Source organism: Sparus aurata, chromosome 3 (genome assembly GCF_900880675.1).
Source record: "Sparus aurata chromosome 3, fSpaAur1.1, whole genome shotgun sequence".
NCBI lineage: Eukaryota > Metazoa > Chordata > Actinopteri > Spariformes > Sparidae > Sparus > Sparus aurata.
The window spans coordinates 16,364,795-16,385,185 of NC_044189.1; the positions used below are offsets into that span (position 1 = coordinate 16,364,795).

Sequence of the window (20,391 nt, forward strand, 5' to 3'; positions counted from 1 at the left end):
CCGCAGGGTTCGTGTCGGGTCACGTCTCGGTGCCGATGCTACCCGGGACCGGCACGACGGCTGCGGTCGAACAGGGACCTTTTCTCGTTCACACGCCAAAATCCCCGCAAGACCCCACAATCAAAACAAATCGACCACGCGTGCTTTTCCCGCAGCAATGACGTCACGTAAGCCCTCCCCCTTCCCCGCAAGTAAAAACAAAACATTGAGGGAAAACGTCCGTGTCAGTCACCGTACGTGGGCCTGATGCGGTGCGATGTGCGGTGAGGGACGAGAGCGGACGTGAACGTTGGCGTCGCCCGCGTGTTTTCTGCGCAAACTTGGGAGATTTGGGGGCCGGCTGACTGGCGCTGGAGCGATGAAGGGAGAGGCGGAAGTGAAGTCACTTGACAGACCGTCCATGTTATTATTGTTATTTTGGTAGCCCTGTGATGAGACGGGCTGGGGAGCCGTTGGTCTCCGAGACAACGAGCGCGAACGTTACCGCAGGCCGCCGCGGACCGACACCACCCTCGCCACTGACCCGGGCACAGGAGCCTCGCTGACGGCTGGGTCAGCGGAGGGAGGAGGAGGAGGAGGAGGAGGGTGTGAGGACCCAGCTCACAGCTCGGCTCCTACACTCCGGCCGACCAAAAATAAAACGGCGACAAAAACAATAACGGCAGTCGTCAAACGCTTCGACTGGTGTCTGCGGTCTGTAGCAGGGACGTGCCGCCGCAGACATGAACGGTATCACCAAGGGCCGGTTCGAGGTATGACCGAGGGAGTGGACCACCAGCGGTTAAACTGTTTGTTTCTAGTAGACGTGGGAGTCGTGGGCTTGTATAAGCAAAGTGTGTGTGTGTGTGTGTGTGTGTGTGTGTGTGTGTTTGCATGCGTGCGTGTGTGCTAGACCGTGCTCCTAATTTTACATGTAGTCGGGAGCCGAGGCGTTTTGTTGGCCAAGGGTAATCCGAAATCCTGTTATTGTCCTGCCGCACCAGCAGACAGCGACAACATGGAGCTCAGGACTGCGGGACAGGAGGGCTGTGGCCGAGGATAGTCAATATATCAGGGCCGAGTCTGGCTGCCACTGTCGCCTGAGGTTACAGGCTTTCAGTATTGGGGTGGGGAGAGGTGGTGGTGGTGGTGATGGTGGGGTACACACTGTGGGGCTGCAGATGGAGAGTAAATGTTGTAAATACAGGCAGTGTGTAGCAATTAGTCATCATAACACTGCAAGACCTGTGACGCCTCCTGTGATACCTGTGAACGACAGGTGCCACAGGAGGTTCGGGTGGCTTTTCTGGGTGTCACTGTTGCTCAGGAGCCTGTCATGATACATAGTGTGACATACCTGCTGTTCATGATCATGTTTTCCTCACACAACCTCCCCATATCTGAAGGTTTTTTTTTTTTTTTTTGGGGGGGGGGGGGGGGGGGTGCTGGAAAGGTGGTAAACACACACTGAGCTCAGTGCTCAGGTGGTGAAAGAAGTATTCAGGTCTTTTGCTTGAGTGAGAAATAGCAATACCTCAAGCTAATACAAAATACTTCACTACAAGTAAAAGTACAGCAGTGTAATGTAGTGAACAAATGTACTTAAATTATAGCGTTAAAGTATAATGCAGGCAGAAATGGTCCCTGTCAGTATTACATCACTGGATGTTATTACTCATGCGTTACTGTGTTCGTAGGGTTTTGTGCCGTAGCAGGTTGAGCTAAAACGCGTTTTACTCCTTTATACGCCTCATATACATGTAAAACCTTTAATTTCAGTGTAGCAAATATCAAATGATTATAGTGGAGTTAAAGGTGCAATTTGTAAGAAAGATTTTCATCATTTCACAGGTTGGGAAGTGGGGAATGACACTCAAAAGTTAACTTTCTTACAAATTGCACCTTTAAAGGTATAGTATTTGTCCCTGAAATGTACCTGAAGTCAGGTATAAAGTCACATAGAATGCAAATATTGTCCCTCAAACCTGTATTTATGTGGTAGCAGGTTGAGGGCAAAGTGTGTTACTGTATACAGGCCTACATCATAAACATGTAGAACCTTACATTTCAAAGAAACTCTTCACTCCCACTGTCACATAATTACAGTGGACATAAAGGTACAATGTCTGCCTCCGGAAGTGTAGTTGTGTTTAGTTATAAAGTTGCTAAATTCAAATATTAATGCCAAGTTGATGCACCTCAAACCTGTATTTATTGCATTGTATGTTTGAACAGGTTGAATAAAAGTACGTAATACTGTTTCATTTACATGTAAATTATTTAATGTTAAAGTGAACATAAACAACAGTTATCAAATATCTATAGGAGAGTTTAAGGTAAAATATTTGCTTTTGACATATGGGTGCACCTCAGACCTGTATTTGTAGCATTTTATGCTGTAGCCGGTTGAGATAAATCATGTTTTACTACTCTTATAAAGATCATATACATGTAATGATGTAATGATGTAAGTTCAAAGTAACCAGTTACCATTAACTGCAGCTATCAGACGATTACAGTGGAGTTAAAGGTGCCCTACGTAGTTTTGCAGACAGCGTTTTAAAGTCTTCCTTCTTTGATTTTCATGACTGAAGGCACTAGATAAGCAAACTGTCATCCCAGGACTGTTTTACTTTGTTTATATGTGGTGGACCCTGCCACCTTTCTAGTTTCAAACAGTGTTCTGGGGGACCTTTTTTTCCTCCGAGAACAGCTTGTTTATTCAGTTATGGAAATACTGTATGTCAGATTGTTATTTCCAAGTTTGCGTCACTACCTTATTAAAACTGTAGACGTATTTTCCAAACCTACACAGTGCACCTTTAAAGGTACAATAATTGCCTCTGTAATGTGGTAGAGTTAAAGCATAAAGAAGCTTAAAATGCAAATCTTCATGCTAAGTACATGTACCTCAAACCTGTATTTAAGTAAAATACTTTCCACCACTGTTTTGTAGTGCAACATAGCTGAATAACCTTCCTGCGGTATGATAATTACCACGTTTTGCTGTGTCAACACTTTCCTGGCAATTATGTACAAATCTTACATCAGCTCCCAGCCAACAGATTCACCAAACCCTGTGAGCATTTTTAATGGGAAATATCATTCACACATTGTTGAGATTCTTTGAGGTTTGACTTGATGGTACTTGACTTTCTCCAACAGGCCACTGTGAGCCTGTCAGTAGTACGAACATATGTGTGAGTGAATGAGAACAGAACGTGCTCACGGTGTTGATGTGGGTTGCCATATCAGTTCATTTCTCAACTGAGCTGTAAGCTTCTTAGAAGCAGATGAAAACCAGTGTACGGTGGGAAACAAGCCGCTGTGTGTCAGAGAGAGCGACTGGCGAGTAATAGAGGAAGACCTGGTGATGCCTCATAATGAACACCTGCCACATGCCCCCTTGTTGTTGTATTGCAGTCCAGAAATTGAACCCTTCACATGACTCCGATCAAATTCCTCATAGCTGCTTTAATGTGGTAAAGAAACATAAAACCAGAGCGATGCTAGTTCAAAAGCCAGATTAGCATATCAACCCTGTTGTACACTATCTAGGAATAGGAGTGCAGAGAGGAACTCCCTGCTTGGGAATGCTGCTCTGCTGCCACAGGGAACGAGGGCACCAGAACACTGAGGTGATGACTTGCTTACCGGAGATAGCTTTGAACGTCGCTGCCATACTGAGCAACGCTGGCTGAGATTAAACACCAAATACTCCGCTGCTCATGCCATCACACCTGGCAACTTCTCCCGTGCGGCTTGATTTGTGCAACAGTTAGGGAGGGCAGAGATAGAGTGGATTGCGTGTATGGTTGCAGAATGTATCACATTTTCACAGTATTACGGCATGTAGAATTACACAATCGTTATCATTATCAGTCACAATGTTCTTTGTTATGAAAAGAGGAGTTGTTTTGCTTGAACAATTGTTTTATAATGTCCTGACAGTCATGAAACTTTATATAAACTTAAAATATACATATTGTTAGTGACACTTATATGGTACAATTCAATATTGTACCGATTAGAAAATGGACATGGTACAATAACCGTCAGTACCTTGAAACCAATATATTGCTGCAAACCTAATTGCATGTAGGCCTCGTCTTCTGATGGATGGTAAACTCTATAAATAAGGTCCACAGGTCGTGTGGACAAACACTGTGCAAAGGCACTGAAAATTATTTCAAATTCTTCAAAAGATCCTAACTAAGAAATGTCCAATATACCAGTTTGAACTGTTGGATAATGTATAAAATGATGCACAGAAACTCTTGAGTTTTCCATGAAATGTAATGTAACATCTTCTAGCTGCAATGAAGTGTTGAAAGAAGTGTAATGTAATCCTTAACATTATTTCTTTATTTTTTCAAACTGTAAAGTTGAAATCAAGGTTCAAGGGTCACTGTGACTGATAATAATAGCAATAATTTTGTAATACTGTATGATTAGTGTACCCTGAAAATCTCATACCTATTCTTTAGCCAACTGAAGATCTTTGGGTTGTACAAAACAAGATGTGTCATGAAATCACTTTGGACTCAAAAATCAGTTAAGAGAGAGAATAATCGGCATATTAATCAATAATGATAGTAGGCTTCAGCAGTAGCCCCAAATGATATAAAAGAGAGACTAGCAGCAGCTTGAACCAACTAGTATTGGGTAGTTTTCCCTGAATAATACGATTACTTGTTTATAAATAAAAAGGTATTTACTTTTATCATCTATCAGATTAATTGTTTCGGCAGAATTCAAAGTCCTTACTCTGTCAGACAAGTCCAGACAAAGCCAGAACAGAAGCAATCAGAGAAAGTTGAAGCTTCAGTTTGGAAGTGTAAACCACACCACAATAAGATTATTTTGTTTCTAATGCCATCCTTAATGAAGCCCACTGCCAGCTAGTTTTGCAGAGATTGTGTCTAACCATGTATTTGTTAAAGGACAGGTCAAAAGTGAGTGACGTGTTACAGAAGGGGTTTGGATTTAACAGTGACTTAATATACTGTGGGCCTTGTCTGTTGACAGGTCACTATCTCTCTGTCCAGTATTGTACAATTAAGGTCAATTTACTTTCAGTTTACTCAGTTGACACAGTTCTAAATATAACTGAGGCTGACAGTCACATGATGATGATACAGGGTTTATCTTGTAGAATCTTACATTACTGAGGTAGTTGGCCTCAGCCCTCATTGGTTTATTGTGGAAATGTCTTATTAACTACAGAGGTATGTGGGAACCAATAATAGAAATGTTGCTTAGTTTTACTGGATAACTGATTTGGTCAGATCTGTGTATTAAACCACTTTGTCTGCGGTGGTGACACCTGTGCATAGATGTTAAAATTCAAACCAGCTTTGTTAATCTTTTGCTGGACCATGACTGGACTGACTCGCTTTCTTTCGTCTGTTAGGCTCCACTTCCTCTCAAATGGCCTTTACTTCCTCACCTCCCTCCCTGTCACTCCTCTCACTCTCTGATTTCAACCTTGTACATATTATTCCTCTGGTCCCTGACTGCACCATTTCTTTGTTTGCCTCGGTTCTCCCACTTCCTCCTGCTCCCTCGTCCTCCCCTCTTCCCTTTCTCTTTCGTGGAGCCTGCATCTGTCATGGAGCGCGCTACAGCCAAGACATTTTCAGCATCAACCTTTTGCTCCTCCCGTGCCTTTTCCTTGCTCCCCTTTGTGTTTTCTCGTTTTCGATGTTTGAGTTTGCATGCAACACAGCGGGGAGTCCCCCCTCATTAGATACAGTTTCTGAGTCTTTGAGGACACAAGTGTATCACTGGCAGGATGCGTGTCTGCAGAGGCACTGCGAATGTGGGTGTTTGCCGTAATTTAAATTCATGGCTGAATGCAGCCCACCTGATCTAGAATGTTCTGCCTCTGTTCTTCACACACAGAGGTCTGACTTGAATCACCTGTGAGTGTGTCAGTTTGTGTGTTTGTCTGTGTGTGTGTGTGTGTGCGTGTGTGTGTTCCACTCAGCAGATGGCCAGACATCCAGCAAGTAGACTAATTGAGATAAGCATGCCAACAAGCTGACCAGGCTAACAGAATTATAAGCTTGTAAGGAGGGGACGCGGAAAGCCAAATGTAGCTCTGGCTTGTTTATTTGCATAGTTTAGTAGATTTTTTTCTCTAGTACCTGGAAAGATGTTCAAGTTTCTATTTTTAATCAGGAATAGGTCATTTTTTATTTGTCACAACACACACGTTTGCTTGTACATTCAACATTTTATAGGTTGATGTATTCATTCCTTTTGTGCATACTGGCTGCAAAGAGATCCCTTTCTATGGCGTTTTCAATGCTAGTGAAGGAGAACAACAAAAAGACAAATTAACTATTTGTGTACAATAAAATGATTTATTTTATCATTCATGGAGTATGAGTTAGACTAATTTAATGAGTATCTTCCAATTATAGCTGCAACAATTGATTATTTGTCATCTATTAAATTAATTAATAGATGACAGTAATTTATTTGGAAAAAAAAAAGTCAAAATTCTCTGATTCCAGCTTCTTAAATGTAAATATTTCTGGTTTCATTACTCCCTTATCACAGTAATGTCAATATCTTTGCGTTGTGGACATAACAAGACACTTGATGATGTCATCTTGGGCTTAGGGAGACGCTGATCGGCTTTTTGAGTCATTTTTTACCGCAGATCTGCCGTGGATGGATAGTCACAAAAAGAGGGAATTTTAAATAAAAAAGACACAACATTTTTTGGAAGATTCCAGTTTGATTTGTCTAACTGATATGATATGTAGCCTCAGTTATTATTTTTGTTCACTCAGAAGGAGCACCGTGGATTTTCTCTTTCCTCTCTTACATTGAAATTGATTTAAGAAGTGAATGTTTTGTGTCAGAGCCCGAGTAATATATCAGTCAGCTGATATTGGCCTATCACAGATATATTGGTATCAGTACATATGTTGTCCAATATATGGCGATATGAAAACTTTATATAATGTAGAAAATGAGGGGTAATTTCTGATTAATTGTACTGAAAGCTTTTGTTAAATTGTCTTTGATTTGATATTTTTGTCACAATATGAGGATTGAAGTATGAAAGCTTCCTTTAATCACATTTTGAGTGAATGAAACAAAACTATAATTGTCCCTGAGCCTGATTCAGATCTGTATTTTCTGTAATGATCTTGTGACGCTCTAATGATCCTTTCTATGTTCTGATCTCTGTTTCTGTGTCATTGCTCCTGACCACCTCAGAGACCCCCCCCCCCCACACACACACACATTAATTGTTATTGTTTATCTTGTGTCTCGGCAGGTGTTCTCAAACAGCGATGAAGCCCCCATTAACAAGAAGCTCCCCAAAGAGCTTCTTCTTAGGTAAGATTAATAACACAACAACCTCCCTGCTCCACCAGACACGCACACACAAAATACAACACAACATACCCTGGGACAAGGGCTTAGGTCAGGGTTACTCATTAGCTGAAGCAGCCTTGGACTAGGCAGAAGTGTGTATGTGTGTCGTTGGCAGTGTGTATTCGTTTTCACTAGCTGTGTGTCTGCTGTGTAGGTGTCTGAGTGTTTTTTGTGTGATGTATTTTGGTCACTGGTCTGAAATGAGCTTCTGTTACCTGTGTGACCTACAGACCAATATTTTGTCCCACATGACCCATAAAGTCGACATCACACACTCATACGTCTTCATCCGCCACACTGATTTATATGTGGATTTGTGTGTGTGTGTAAGAAAACGCTTCTGGGCCTATGCAAACTGTATGTCTGTGTGTGTGTGTGTGTGTGTGTGTGTGTGTGTGTGTGCGCTATAAATAGCTTGTCTTAGCTGGTGGGGAATTCCGCAGTGCTGTGCTCTTCTGCTGCTCCAGCTGTGAACCACAGAGACTACCAGTACACCCATTACCACTGATTTCACTGGTGGACAGAAAAACTCATACTCACTCATGCACTCGCCCGCTACCTACAGTACAACACATGACCTATCGTCACATGTGTCACGTTGAGACACTTACACAACATCGGCTGTGAGGAAGACTCATTGTTACAGCAGTAAATCTTGTTTCTAAACCATGGAAAGTGGGTTGACTGGAGCCTTTTCTCTATTTACTGTGTAACGTTGTTAAGCCCTATCACCATGGTACATAAACAGGGACATTATGGTGCCCCAGGTGCATTTTGTATTATCTATCTCATGCAATTGTGTGTCGATGTTTAAAACACAATCACTCAAATATAAAATATAGGAAGTAAATTCATGCCACTTTTATAATTAGACATTAATCAAACCCGGAGATACGGAGCCATACAAGGGTTGCAATATTAATCTAACGGGCTGTTAGACAATTCACAGGACAGAAAAGAAGAAAAATGTTCTTCTACTCAGTTATTTTGTGAGATTATTTTTTATTGGAGTAACTAGCACCATTTTGCATCTTAACAATACAATACAAACGGTGTTTGCTTTTGGCTTGTTGCCCACAATTAAGTTTCAGTTTTGGCCCACCAAGGGAAAGAGTTTGGGCACACTTCTTTAGAAATACTGGACACTTTTGCCACTTTAGACATGAACACTCAAAAGAAATAGGGCAACAACTGAATATTACTTTGTTACTGATTAATCTTCAGATTATTTTTTTCAGTGAATCAGTGAATTAGTACCTCCGCCAAGAAGATTATGTTTTCACCCGTTGCCTTTTGTTGGTTGGTTGGTTTGTCGGGAGGATTACACAAAAGCCACTTAAGTAATGTTCCACAAAACGTGGGTGTAGGATGGGGTTTTTCTTACCTTCTTTGACATTACAAGATTGTGTGTTTTATGACTTTTTCTTTTAATTGATAAAAGTGGCTGGTGCCTATGAGTGAGTACAATTTGATGCTGATTCTAGATCTGGTCATCTTAAATCATGATTAAGCAGTAATGGGAGGTTTAAGTTCCTAGTGAATCAGGGCTATTGAGTTTGATTTTGGATTAGGCTTGATTGAATTAAAGGGCACTTGGCAGAGGTATGCCCTCTACTGAGTCTGAGTTGTGGTGTCTTCCTCTAAATTTGTCATATAGCCTTATGTTTCAAGCGTCGTTGTGAGCGAGCCTGACTTGTTTTTGCGTCCATCTGCCTTTCAGGTGGTGCATTGTAAACCGCTCTTATCTAGGTTAGTGCAGTGTAGATGTAAACTGAAAACCTTGCCGTGATATAGAAGAACCTTTGTGTGACAGACGAGAGAGAGTGTTCAGGTCTTCTTACCCAGAAGCACTGACTCAGCACCCTCCCTACAACCACCCAAATTCATGTCTAACTGGAGTTACTATGGCAACCGGTCCCAGACTAGTGGTGGAGGCTTGACTCTCTCTCATCTGGCCATGCTTGAAGGGCCAGGTGTACATTTTGTCAACAAACAAGACTATGCTCCATTAAAATCCCATTATGTGCCACGGCAGAAAAAACAGGCAGGATTTGACAGCGCAATCAAAGACTGCTAATGCATTTTCTGTCTTTGTCTGTGTTTAGGGGCAGCATTGGCGGTTGTCTCCAGTGAATATAAAAACATACTCATGATGGTGTTCATCTGAATTTGGCTCTAATATATCACCTCACCATCATGATAAAGTCTCAAACGGGAGGATTTCTCTTGACATGCTTTTATAATCAAGTGCAAAATATCAAACAGGACTCCCTGAATCAGATTGACTGATGGCTTCCATGTGTGTACGATTAACGAGAAATTCTTCTGTGGTTGGTAAAAGGCCTCTCGCTCACACATAATGGAAAGTCAGATTGTGTTTGATTAAAACAGACAGCCAGTCAATGATCAGCGTCACAGCCATTAACCAGTTATTAGAAAGGGAGATCGATGAGTGCCTGCTTGATTGGTCAACATTCCTGGTGGCCTGCAGTCACTCCAAGGACTGTGTGTGTGTGTGTGTGTGTGTGTGTGTGTGTGTGTGTGTGTGTGTGTGTGTGTGTGTGTGTGTGTGTGTGTGTGTGTTCGATGTGTTCGAGGGCACCTGTGTGGGCGTCTTTGCATCGCTTTGTCGATTGTATTCCTGCACTCCCTGACACAAGACTCCGGTATAGATTATAGAGGCATGTCCCAACATGCCCCTGGCCCAACACACATCAAAACACACAGCCTTTGTCTGTGTCTATATGAAGGAAACAATGGCCGGCTCCTGTTTCCTAGGGTTAAAAGGACATTCAGACCCCAGCTGCACTCAAAGCTCTGGCACCATGACAATTGTCTGAATACCTCAAATGTCCTATAGATTGGCCCTTTAAGGCACCACTATGAGCAGTGACAGCAAGAATAATCAGACAAGTTTGCTTTCCTGTATGTGTCCTTCTGTATATAATATGTCTGTCTGTCCCATGCTGTCTGTGGCCTTGCCTGTCTGAGTGCCAGAGATTACTCATTGGCAGATTAATGGATTGAGCTGACCCAGTAGCCTGCTGCATGCAGCCCTTTGTGGCTGACCGGCCCACAGCTCAAACACTGCCTGTGTGTGGGGCTACCGACCAAACAGGGGATTGTTCTGATTCCTACACACACACACAAAACACATTAAATCACACATAAAGTTAAATCTGGATATTTTTTTTTTGGTCTCTTTTTCCAGAATATTCTCCTATCTAGATGTGGTTACACTCTGTAGGTGTGCCCAAGTATCCAAGGTAAGCATTGCCCTCTCCACACCTCCAAACCACCCACTGCCCACTAACACAGTGAAGGGATTCATGTAATTCTGAACTATGGTTAAATAAAAACTTGTTTACCATTATTGAATTCTTTGGAAACGTCTATAACGTAGTGCCATCTGCTGGTTATGTGTAAGTGGACCACTGCTGAGCCACAGTGCAGTGCAGCTGAAAGCCATTTATGAATGAGCTATCTGTCAATAATAAGGGCTCAGCACGTGGATGGTGAGTTCAGAGCTGTGGTGGCTGCTCCCCTTATATCAGCTCCACATGCTAAAAGGAAAATATTATCTCTCTGTACCTTTTGTTAATTGCAGTCTATGTTTTATCATTGTCTAAATTCCCAACCATTGTTACGACTGGCCAGATGGTCATTTTCTTGATTATCCGTCAAGACAAAAGCGAAAAATTCACATTATAATTTTCAAGAGCCCACACTTGTTGAGTTTAAATCTATATAACATGTAACTTTTTTATCTAATTGTATGACATAAGTTCAGCGCTGTGTCACATCTAAAGTGTTTCTATCATGTTGAATCCATTTTAATGAAATAGCTATCTGAGTCTGATTAAGATGAATTAATGCAGACTTATACATACCATTTTTATGTTAAGTTGAACTTCTTCATAAACATAATGTTTTTCATGTGTTTATTTTTCTAGTATTATACTCAAATGTCTTGTGTAATATATCAACAGAACAGTATCTAATAACATTACTGAAAGACTTAGAATACATGTGATCAATAGGGATGGGACAACAATTGATTTTATCGCGGATCATGATTAATGATTAATAAGTAATTAATACTTATTAAGTTTTAATTACTTATTAATCATTAATCATGATCTGCGATAAAGTCAATTGTTGACATGACATTATTAAGTATTAAAATATTAATTAATTATGAACGCAATTAATAAGTGTAAATATCCTCACATGAATGACATGAAAAAGCTGTTGAGCTGATGTCTAGTCCTATAGTGGTTTCCTGATGTATTCTGAATTTCCTGCATCAGTCATAGTTTTTTATCCTTTATTTGTGCAGGAGGACCTGATGATTTGTTATTACTTATTTAAGAGTCTTTGTTCTTCACTAATTCCTCACATCAGGGGCGGTAAGAAGTGAAAACAGCAGCTAGTGTACCAGCACACGCAGACTGCTGTACAGTAGACATTGACCCCCTGTGCTCGTTCATTTCTCCCACGTATTATGAGTCCCCGGTCACCTTCCCTCCACCTCTGTCTGACCCACATGTCTGTCTCTGTCCACAACCTGTCTGTCTGTCACCCTCTCAGGCGTGGAACGTCCTGGCTCTCGATGGCAGCAACTGGCAGAAAATTGACCTGTTCAACTTCCAGACAGACATCGAGGTGAGGAGTGTGTTAATGAGAGGGAGAAATAAGAGAGCTGTAGAATGGACAGTACTTGAGTGCGTGCGTGTGCTCTTCTCTGTGTGCTGCACGTGTGTGCTCGTTGAGTAGCATTATCCAGCCCGAGGCTTAGTGCTGGGTCAGTAGGCTTTGGTGCCGAGTGTGACGTCACAGCTGATCCTCTGTCCTGTGGCCCTCTGTCCATCTTTCTCTCTTTCTCTCTGTCCCTGTGTCTCTCAGGGTCGGGTGGTGGAGAACATTTCGAAGCGCTGTGGAGGCTTCCTGAGGCAGCTGAGCCTCAGGGGCTGCCTCAGCGTAGGAGATGCCTCCATGAAGTGAGATACTCATCGTGTCTCTGATACACACTGATGCAATAAGTGTGGTTCTACTTTGACTTTTACCTAAAGCCTTGTTGGTTTAAAGTTTAAGCATCTTGTGCCTCTTCAGTCCCAGGGGAGTCTGTGAAGTGACTCTTTTTTTGATTTAATTAAATCTCACTGTACTGTGTACACACACAAACAAAAACAACAGAGGACAAATGGTTGTTTCATTTTGTTTTTACATGAAACCTCTTGATATGTACATTTAAATGGTTTCACTTTGTTATCACAACAATAAACAGCTGAGTTAAAGACGTACAAGCTGCTCTTTGGAGAGTAAAAAAGGAAACATTCACGAGCTGTACAACAACCTCCCAAGGGCCTTTAGATGACACTGTTAATTGGCTCCTGAGCAGCTCCTACCGCCTGACTTCTTATTTATTCAATGAAGTGACTCTTGAGTAATTCCCCCTTCTCCCACCCCCCTGTTTCAACTGTTTCCCAGGACATTTGCTCAGAACTGCAGAAACATCGAAGTGTTGAACCTGAACGGCTGCACAAAGATCACAGACAGCACCTGTCTCAGCCTCAGCAAGTTCTGCTCCAAACTCAAACAGCTAGATCTCACCTCCTGTGTGTCCATCAGCAACCACTCCCTCAAGGCCCTCAGGTAGCACCCACACACCTGGCGTCTCCCTCAACTATTTAAACCTAAATCCATATAACACAACCCCTGTTAACCCCTTCAAGAAAAAAAGCTCTCATTTCCCCCTCAAGCCCTCACACCCACCCCACATTGTACACTCTGCTTTTTATACAAAGATACAATATAAGACATATACCCATTTGGTTCACATGTCTTGTGTTTTTGTCCTCATATTCGTTGTGTCGTGTGTGCATGCTCAGCGATGGCTGCAGAATGCTGGAGTTGTTGAACCTATCGTGGTGTGATCAAATCACTCGTGATGGCATCGAGGCTCTGGCTAGAGGCTGCAATGGTTTACGAGGACTGTTTCTCAGAGGCTGCACACAGGTACAGCAATGGCAGTGCACACACACACACACACATACAGTATACACACTAAAGCAATATTTCATTTATTTTCACGCGGGCGTTTTTGATCCTTTTCCACATTCCACGTTGAATACAGTTCTACTTTAACACTTATACTCAAATATCACTCAGGCTCACCTTTTTAAAGCAAATGTTCCCCCTAAAATTAAAAATGTATATTGTTATTAATCATTATCTACTCACCTCCACACTGATGGAAAGTCAAGTGAAATTTAGTAGTCCACGAAAACATTTATGGATCTTATTTGAACCCTTTGTTAAGCTGAAGATCTTATTGTAGTTTAGAAACTAAAATTGTCAGCGCACACCCCATCAAAGTTTTCTTTCTTTTTTTTCTATTCTATTTATTCTATTTCAGTCGTTTGGGAGAATGCTGCTATTGTGTTTTGCTGGGAAGCTCCAGGAATGTTTTGCTAATTACAAATGTTCGTACAACTTTCCATAGCCATGAAGGTGAGAAGATGATGACAGAATTTTTAGTTTTTGAGGGTTATTCTTCAAATTTTCCAATTAAATTGCCAATATTTAAAGGGTTGGCTTGATCAAAACATTTTTACTTTCCTGTGCATCAAGATGTTGTTGTGTTATCTGACACTGCTCTATACAGTTTACGTGAACAGGGTCCTCTGGTTGTGTAGACAGCTCAGTATATGCTTCAGATAGATAGAACTACAGTAAATCTGAAACAAAAAATATAAACCTTTTATTCCGAGATTATTAATTTAAAAGAAAAACCATAGTATTCCCCACAAGCCACATTTCTTTCCCACTGCTCAAAAATTACTCACTGAATTGAATTGTGCCCTTTTTCTTACTTGCTGTTCCTAAGATTTTCCATCCATTGGAATTTGTTTTTCAATCTCATTGGTGTTTTTTTTGTTGATGTTGTGGTTTGTGTCTGGCTGGCAATTTCTTTTCCTGCTGCCCCTGTAGAACCTATATCTTTTGCAGGGCTGTGTGCTCAGTTGTTGTTGTCTTTTTAGCCAAAGTCTATTTTTCTTGCCTGTAAAAAATACCAAGAAATACTGATGAATCATCTTTGACATTAGTCACACATGAATTGATTTAAAACAGAGCAGAAATGAGCAAATCTGTCTCCCGTTTATTGTTGATTAGGTGTTTGATTAACAATACAGTGTATTTTTTATTCTAACCTAGTTGGACGATGGCGCATTGAAACACCTTCAGAAACACTGCCCAGAGCTCACCACCATCAATATGCAGTCATGCACAGTAAGGCAAACATTTGATTCTGGGATGTTGGAGGAGGGAGATAATAATACATGATGGAAGTCTCTGCGTGCCTCTGTGTTTTGTAATTTGTCTCTTGTGTCTCTTGCCTTCAGCAAATAACAGATGAAGGTCTGGTCAGTCTGTGCCGAGGATGCCACAAGCTACAGATCCTTTGTGTGTCGGGCTGCAGTAACATCACTGATGCCTCTCTCACTGCGATGGGACTCAACTGTCCCCGACTCAAGTGAGAAAAACACAGAGAGCTTGGTTCAGCATCCAAAAAAATCTCTCGCTCAAGCAGTGTGACTACTATCATTTCCAAAAGTGGACTAGAATCATCAAGTATTTGTGTTTTGCAAGTAATTTTGGCTACCTGAAAGTGCCAGAATCCACAAATAGTCTGTATTTCATCAATGGTGTCCTTCTACATAGAACAGAAAAGGATGCACACACAATCCAAAGCTTGGAAATAAAAGATTGAACAGAAAACCACACATGCATTTTGGGGGAATGTGGATATTACAATTAAAGGTGCAACATTTAAAAATTGGCTACCTGTCAAATTCATACTTTCCTAAACATATGGCCATATCACCAGAGTAACTGCTGACTGCTGCTATCTGTAGCTGCCATTTGCTAGTTAGCTCAGTAAGCCGTGTTAATGGCCAAATGGTTAGAATGGGCAAAGAAACAACGGGTTCAGGCAGGGACTGGAGGAAGTGAAGCAGGAGAGTAGTGAGAGGTAGGTCGGTATCAGTCAGCGCCCACCACTGGAGACCGAGCTATCTTCCACCAGACGAGCCAGGGCTAGCTGGTTTACATGCTAACTTCATTAGATAACTCTGCAACACAGAAATAGAGATGTCTTTGATGTAACATCAGCACTGTTATTTCTTTACATTCTCTTAATACTTTATTTCTTCAAATTCTGTTAATATTTTAGTAAGTTTCAGTTCATTTTTTAAAATGTTTTAAACTAACAGTCTTACATATTGCACCTTTGATTAGTAGAAATACAATACCTAAGGAATGCAAAATGCAATATAAGATGATTGCATCATTGCTATGATAGATAATTTAACCAAGACATTGTTGATCAAAAGCAAAAAGGCATAACTAGAAATTAATACAAGACTTAAACCCCTTCTTTAAAACAAAAATTAGAAATCAGTTTTATACTATAAATGACCTCTCTGCTCAGAGAAAATGTTTCTGTTTGCAAATGGAGAAAAATTGACGATTTATTGTAGGAAAAAAATCTTAAATACTACCTGACAGGGGATCTCAGGGCCGACACATGAACCCAAAACGTGGTTAAGAATCCTTGACACTGCACTGCAGCCCACTAGGTCCCTCTTCTTACTCAGTTGCTGGCCGATGATTTGATTGACCTTAGTACACAGTGCTGTACCGTACCCTCCATGTAGCCTTTACAAATTGCTTGTGTGTATCTGTGTGTTCTCAGGATCCTTGAAGCTGCACGATGCTCCCATGTTACAGACGCTGGATTCACTGTGCTGGCCAGGGTGAGTTTAATTTAGCTGGTCTGTGAACCTTTTTGTTGGGTCAACCATCCATTTCACCTCATCATCTCTGAGTTTGATTCAATGATTTCTGTTCTTCTCCACAGAATTGTCATGAGCTCGAAAAAATGGACTTAGAAGAATGTATTTTGGTAAGACAATTTGTGGATTCCCTGTTTATTCCCGACTTTGTGTTCATTGTATTAATTCGTGTTGAAACTGGTAGAATTCACGGCTTTGATCTGTCTGGGTAGAGATTAGTTTGTAGGAAAAAGACAGAAGTGATTATGTGCATGGCAGGTTTGTGGTAAAGAAAGCAATGACATCAGTATTTAAATTAATTTTGACAGAAAGCAAAGAAGGAGACAGAACATGCGCATTAGCTGCATATGAAATTAGATACTAAATTGTTCCTAAAAACTGTAAATTAAAACTCAGGTTGTTTCTTGACATTTGTCAACAGTCTGTTAATCAAGCTTTTCCTCTCCACAGGTGACGGATAACACCCTGGTTCAGCTCTCTATTCACTGCCCTCGCCTGCAGGCACTGGTAAACCTTAACACCCACAGTTCTGAGTTTGTGCCAGGTTCTGCATGCGTATGGAGCTTTAATCCATCTATCTGTGTGTTTTTAACCCTGACCACAGTCCCTGTCCCACTGCGAACTGATCACAGACGATGGCATCAGAGCTCTGAGCAGCAGCACCTGTGGACAAGAGCGCCTCACCGTGGTTGAGCTGGACAACTGCCCCCTCATCACTGACGTCACACTGGAGCACCTGAAGAGCTGCCACCGTCTGGAGCGCATTGAGCTCTACGACTGTCAGCAAGTCACCAGGGCTGGCATCAAACGCATCCGGGTCAGTGGAATTACACAGGGAAATAATGGCTGTTTTTGATCAAATAGTAACTGCTCTTTTTGGAGATTGGATCACTTGTTGTCCTTATTTTATCTTAACCCTTATACTTGAATTAAAGGAGTAGCTCAGAATTTTGTAAACTACACTTGGATTACAGTAGATGAGAAGGATCAAACCCACTCTCAAACATGTCTGTTAGATTTAAGGCTATGACCAGCAGTTTATTAGCATAACTGAGCATTAAGATAAGAGGAAGGGGGAAAATGGCTAGCCTAACAAGGTTGGGTAGTAACGGATTACATATCATCACTATTACACGATCATATTAGTAGATTATTTAGTGTGAATGTGTTCTTCTGCATATCAAAGCAAGTTACTCCACTCTAGTGGTTTTGATGATAATGGAGTGTTTATTCCTTTTTATTTACATTGAAATAAGAAGGTGAACGTTTAAGTGCTTCTCCTTTTTCTTTGTCGTCCGTGTGACCTTTGATTAAAAAAACAACAGCAACAAAAAACGTAAAAGCATCCCACAGGTTGTAGTACACACAGTACACCTGTACTTTATGCCAGTACTGTTTTTGTAACAGTAATATGATTTGACAAACTAAAAACCCAAAATATGGAAGATGCGCCGTATAAAACTTTGCAATATTTTCAATGTTTGATTTTGAACCAATCCAAAAACAATAACAAATTTGGATTAGATTCAATGTTTTGTAATCCAGTGGATTGTGTCACTAATGACAGCAGGTGGAATTTTACTGGGGAGTTGTGTACAATAGTTAACCAACAGTGACTCCAGGAAATCCCCATCCAGTCTTTCTGCTTAGCAAACTTTACCTTCTGCTGGCTATAGCCATATATTAAAAAGACACAGACAAGCGTGGCAATGATCTCCCCGTCAAACACTTGACAATTATGCAAATTCATATTCCCAAAACATCAAGCTTTTCCTTAAAGAAAATAAAGAACAGTTGACTGGTTGCAGAACAGATTCTGGATTATTAAATGTTTTAGGGGCTTACTTAGCATTGATCCAAAGGAAGTGTGAAATAGATACAAACCAATCTAGAATATAGTTATATAATTATAAAATCTACGTCTTTCTGTCATTTTATTCCCTGGTATTAACACACCGTTTCCCTGCACAGGCCCACCTTCCAGAGATCAAGGTCCACGCCTACTTTGCCCCAGTGACACCCCCTCCTTCTGTACATGGAGGTGGCCAGCGTCTGTGCCGCTGCTGCATCATCCTCTGACAGTGGAGGGCCAGGGGGGGGCACCTCTGTCTGCAGGTCCTGCTGCTCTGATATGTGTTGAAATGTGGTGGGGGGGGGACTGGTGGGAGGTGTAGGGGAGAGGAGGGGCTGGACCCACTCACTGCTCCTGATCACTGATCAATACACTGACTGATCGCCACTGATCCCTGATCAGTTGAACCCGCCCCTCCTCTCTCCTCTTGCTCACCGATCAGCATTGCAGCAGCCCCGGGGTCGGGGGCGTGGAGGAGTGGGTGGAAAGAACGCGGATGGAAGGACGGATGGAAGGACTTTTTCTCTCTCTGTCTCATTCTCTCTTTCTCACTGTAAAGACAAAAACAGGTTCTCCACTCCATCCTGCTCCTCACACCCCTGACTCCCCCCACCTGAAGGGCGTGGAGGAATGAATAGTGGAACTACAATGCATCATGTTCAAACAAAAAAAAAAAAAAATGACGATATTGTCATCTTGGACAACAGTTCGCTCTCTGTGGAGTATCATCTCAACCAATCACATGACACCTCTATGTGACCATCCTGTGATTCATTCTGCTTTGACCAATAAACACGCAGCATGGAGGGAGAGGAGAGCTGGGTTGTGGGAAATGCAGGTCGTCTGGATATACACACTGAAGCTTTGGCACAGCCAGCTCAGTTCTCTAGTGTGGAAAGAGTTGAGAGGGAAAAAAAAAACAGGAAGTACAGAACAGGACATGTGACATATTTGTGCATCTGAGAAACTTTTGCTGAGATTTTGATTCTGTTCGTACAGAGAATGTTTTGCAATGGGAAAAAAAAAGAATTACAATTATGGCAACTCACTTAAAATTGGGGTAGGCCAACAAAAAATTGTTTTATTTTCCCCTTTTTTTCCAGTGCTTATTGTAATTGTCCATGCCTGTCTATCCAGAGAGGGAGATATGTCTGTCACTCTTTTTCAAATGGAAAAAAAGAAAACAAGGACCTATGATTCAGACCGTTAGTGTCTAAAAGCGTTATGTTGACTCTGTACGCTACTGGGATGAGCGGCCTCTCCTGTGCACTGTGTGGTTGTGTTGGCTTGTCGGCCCTGATCCAGTCCTGTCAGTAGCCCTGTGCACTAGCTCCTACTTGACCTTGACTTGTTTACATCCTGGATTAGGTTAGCACCACAGACAAACTTGTTTACATCAGTAGGTTTCCAGTCTCCCTACTGTTCAGAGTGAGTTTAGTAACACTGGGAAAACGGTGGTACATCAACTGTTTTTAACTGGACTGGACTGTCCATTATTCAAATTTATTGCTGTTTGTATTTGGATATCAATCAGGGCTAATGTTGGTGCAACTTTGCTTTAGAAACTGAAATGTGAATTTGTTTAGAGATGAGAACGTGAGCGAAGGCACCTCAACGTTTTGACAATCACGTGAATTTCTGTATTTGAAAGTTAATTTAGTGTAGTTTTCTATAATTGGCAATTTACTGATGATGTAGGATATGAAGAATTTTCTGTATTCAATATACTCCACTCACTCTATGCCCTAAGCAGCACATGAGGAACTATTTAGAATTAGACACAGGTTTGATGAGATGACATCCTCATCAAATGCTACAAAACGTGACAACAGGAGTGTCATGTGCAGTCCTTGGAAAGTCCCAGAAGCAAAATTTTATTTCGCTCTATACAAACACTCCTTCAGACCAACAGGATCTTGTCACACTGAGTAAAACATGTATTGGACGTGAAACACCACTACTGAAAAATTCAACAAAGCAGAAGCAGCTTGCAATATTGCACTAAACAAGAGACTGGCAAGTGCTGTGTAGTGCCAAGTGCTCAAAGACTGGGGAGATTGGCAGGACGATGGATAGGACTGAAACAAGGAGATCAGACAGAAAGAAGAATGGAGACTCAGATGGAGCTGGCTAACGTGACTGGCTGTGATACTAATGCCCTCTCTTTGACAGCTGTTTTAACAGTTTATGTTTAAGAAAATAAAGAAATAAATGAAAAAAAAAAAAAAAATGAATAAATAAAAGTGACTAATAGTAAATGTGCTTTGTCTCTCTGGTGTGAGATTTTGTCTCCAAGTGTCTGAA

At 41.5% G+C, this 20,391-nt stretch overlaps 1 protein-coding gene across 1 annotated transcript; it reads left to right on the top strand.

Moving 5' to 3' along the window:
- fbxl2 (F-box and leucine-rich repeat protein 2) lies at window positions 1–20,330 on the top strand. The gene is made up of 14 exons (XM_030412137.1): window positions 1–752; window positions 7,277–7,338; window positions 10,589–10,643; window positions 11,968–12,042; window positions 12,283–12,377; window positions 12,868–13,032; window positions 13,269–13,395; window positions 14,596–14,670; window positions 14,784–14,914; window positions 16,136–16,196; window positions 16,301–16,345; window positions 16,686–16,742; window positions 16,840–17,052; window positions 18,207–20,330. The coding sequence occupies exons 1-14, from the start codon at window positions 723–725 to the stop codon at window positions 18,312–18,314; spliced, it is 1,299 nt and encodes a 432-aa protein (XP_030267997.1). The 5' UTR covers window positions 1–722; the 3' UTR covers window positions 18,315–20,330.
- Window positions 20,331–20,391: the final 61 nt, after the last annotated feature.

Coding starts and splice junctions, on each gene's coding strand:
- fbxl2 (XM_030412137.1), top strand. CDS start 723: ATGAACGGTATCACCAAGGGCCGGTTCGAG. Junction 14,671..14,783: donor TCAATATGCAGTCATGCACA/GTAAGGCAAACA, acceptor TCTTGCCTTCAG/CAAATAACAGATGAAGGTCT. Junction 17,053..18,206: donor CTGGCATCAAACGCATCCGG/GTCAGTGGAATT, acceptor TTCCCTGCACAG/GCCCACCTTCCAGAGATCAA.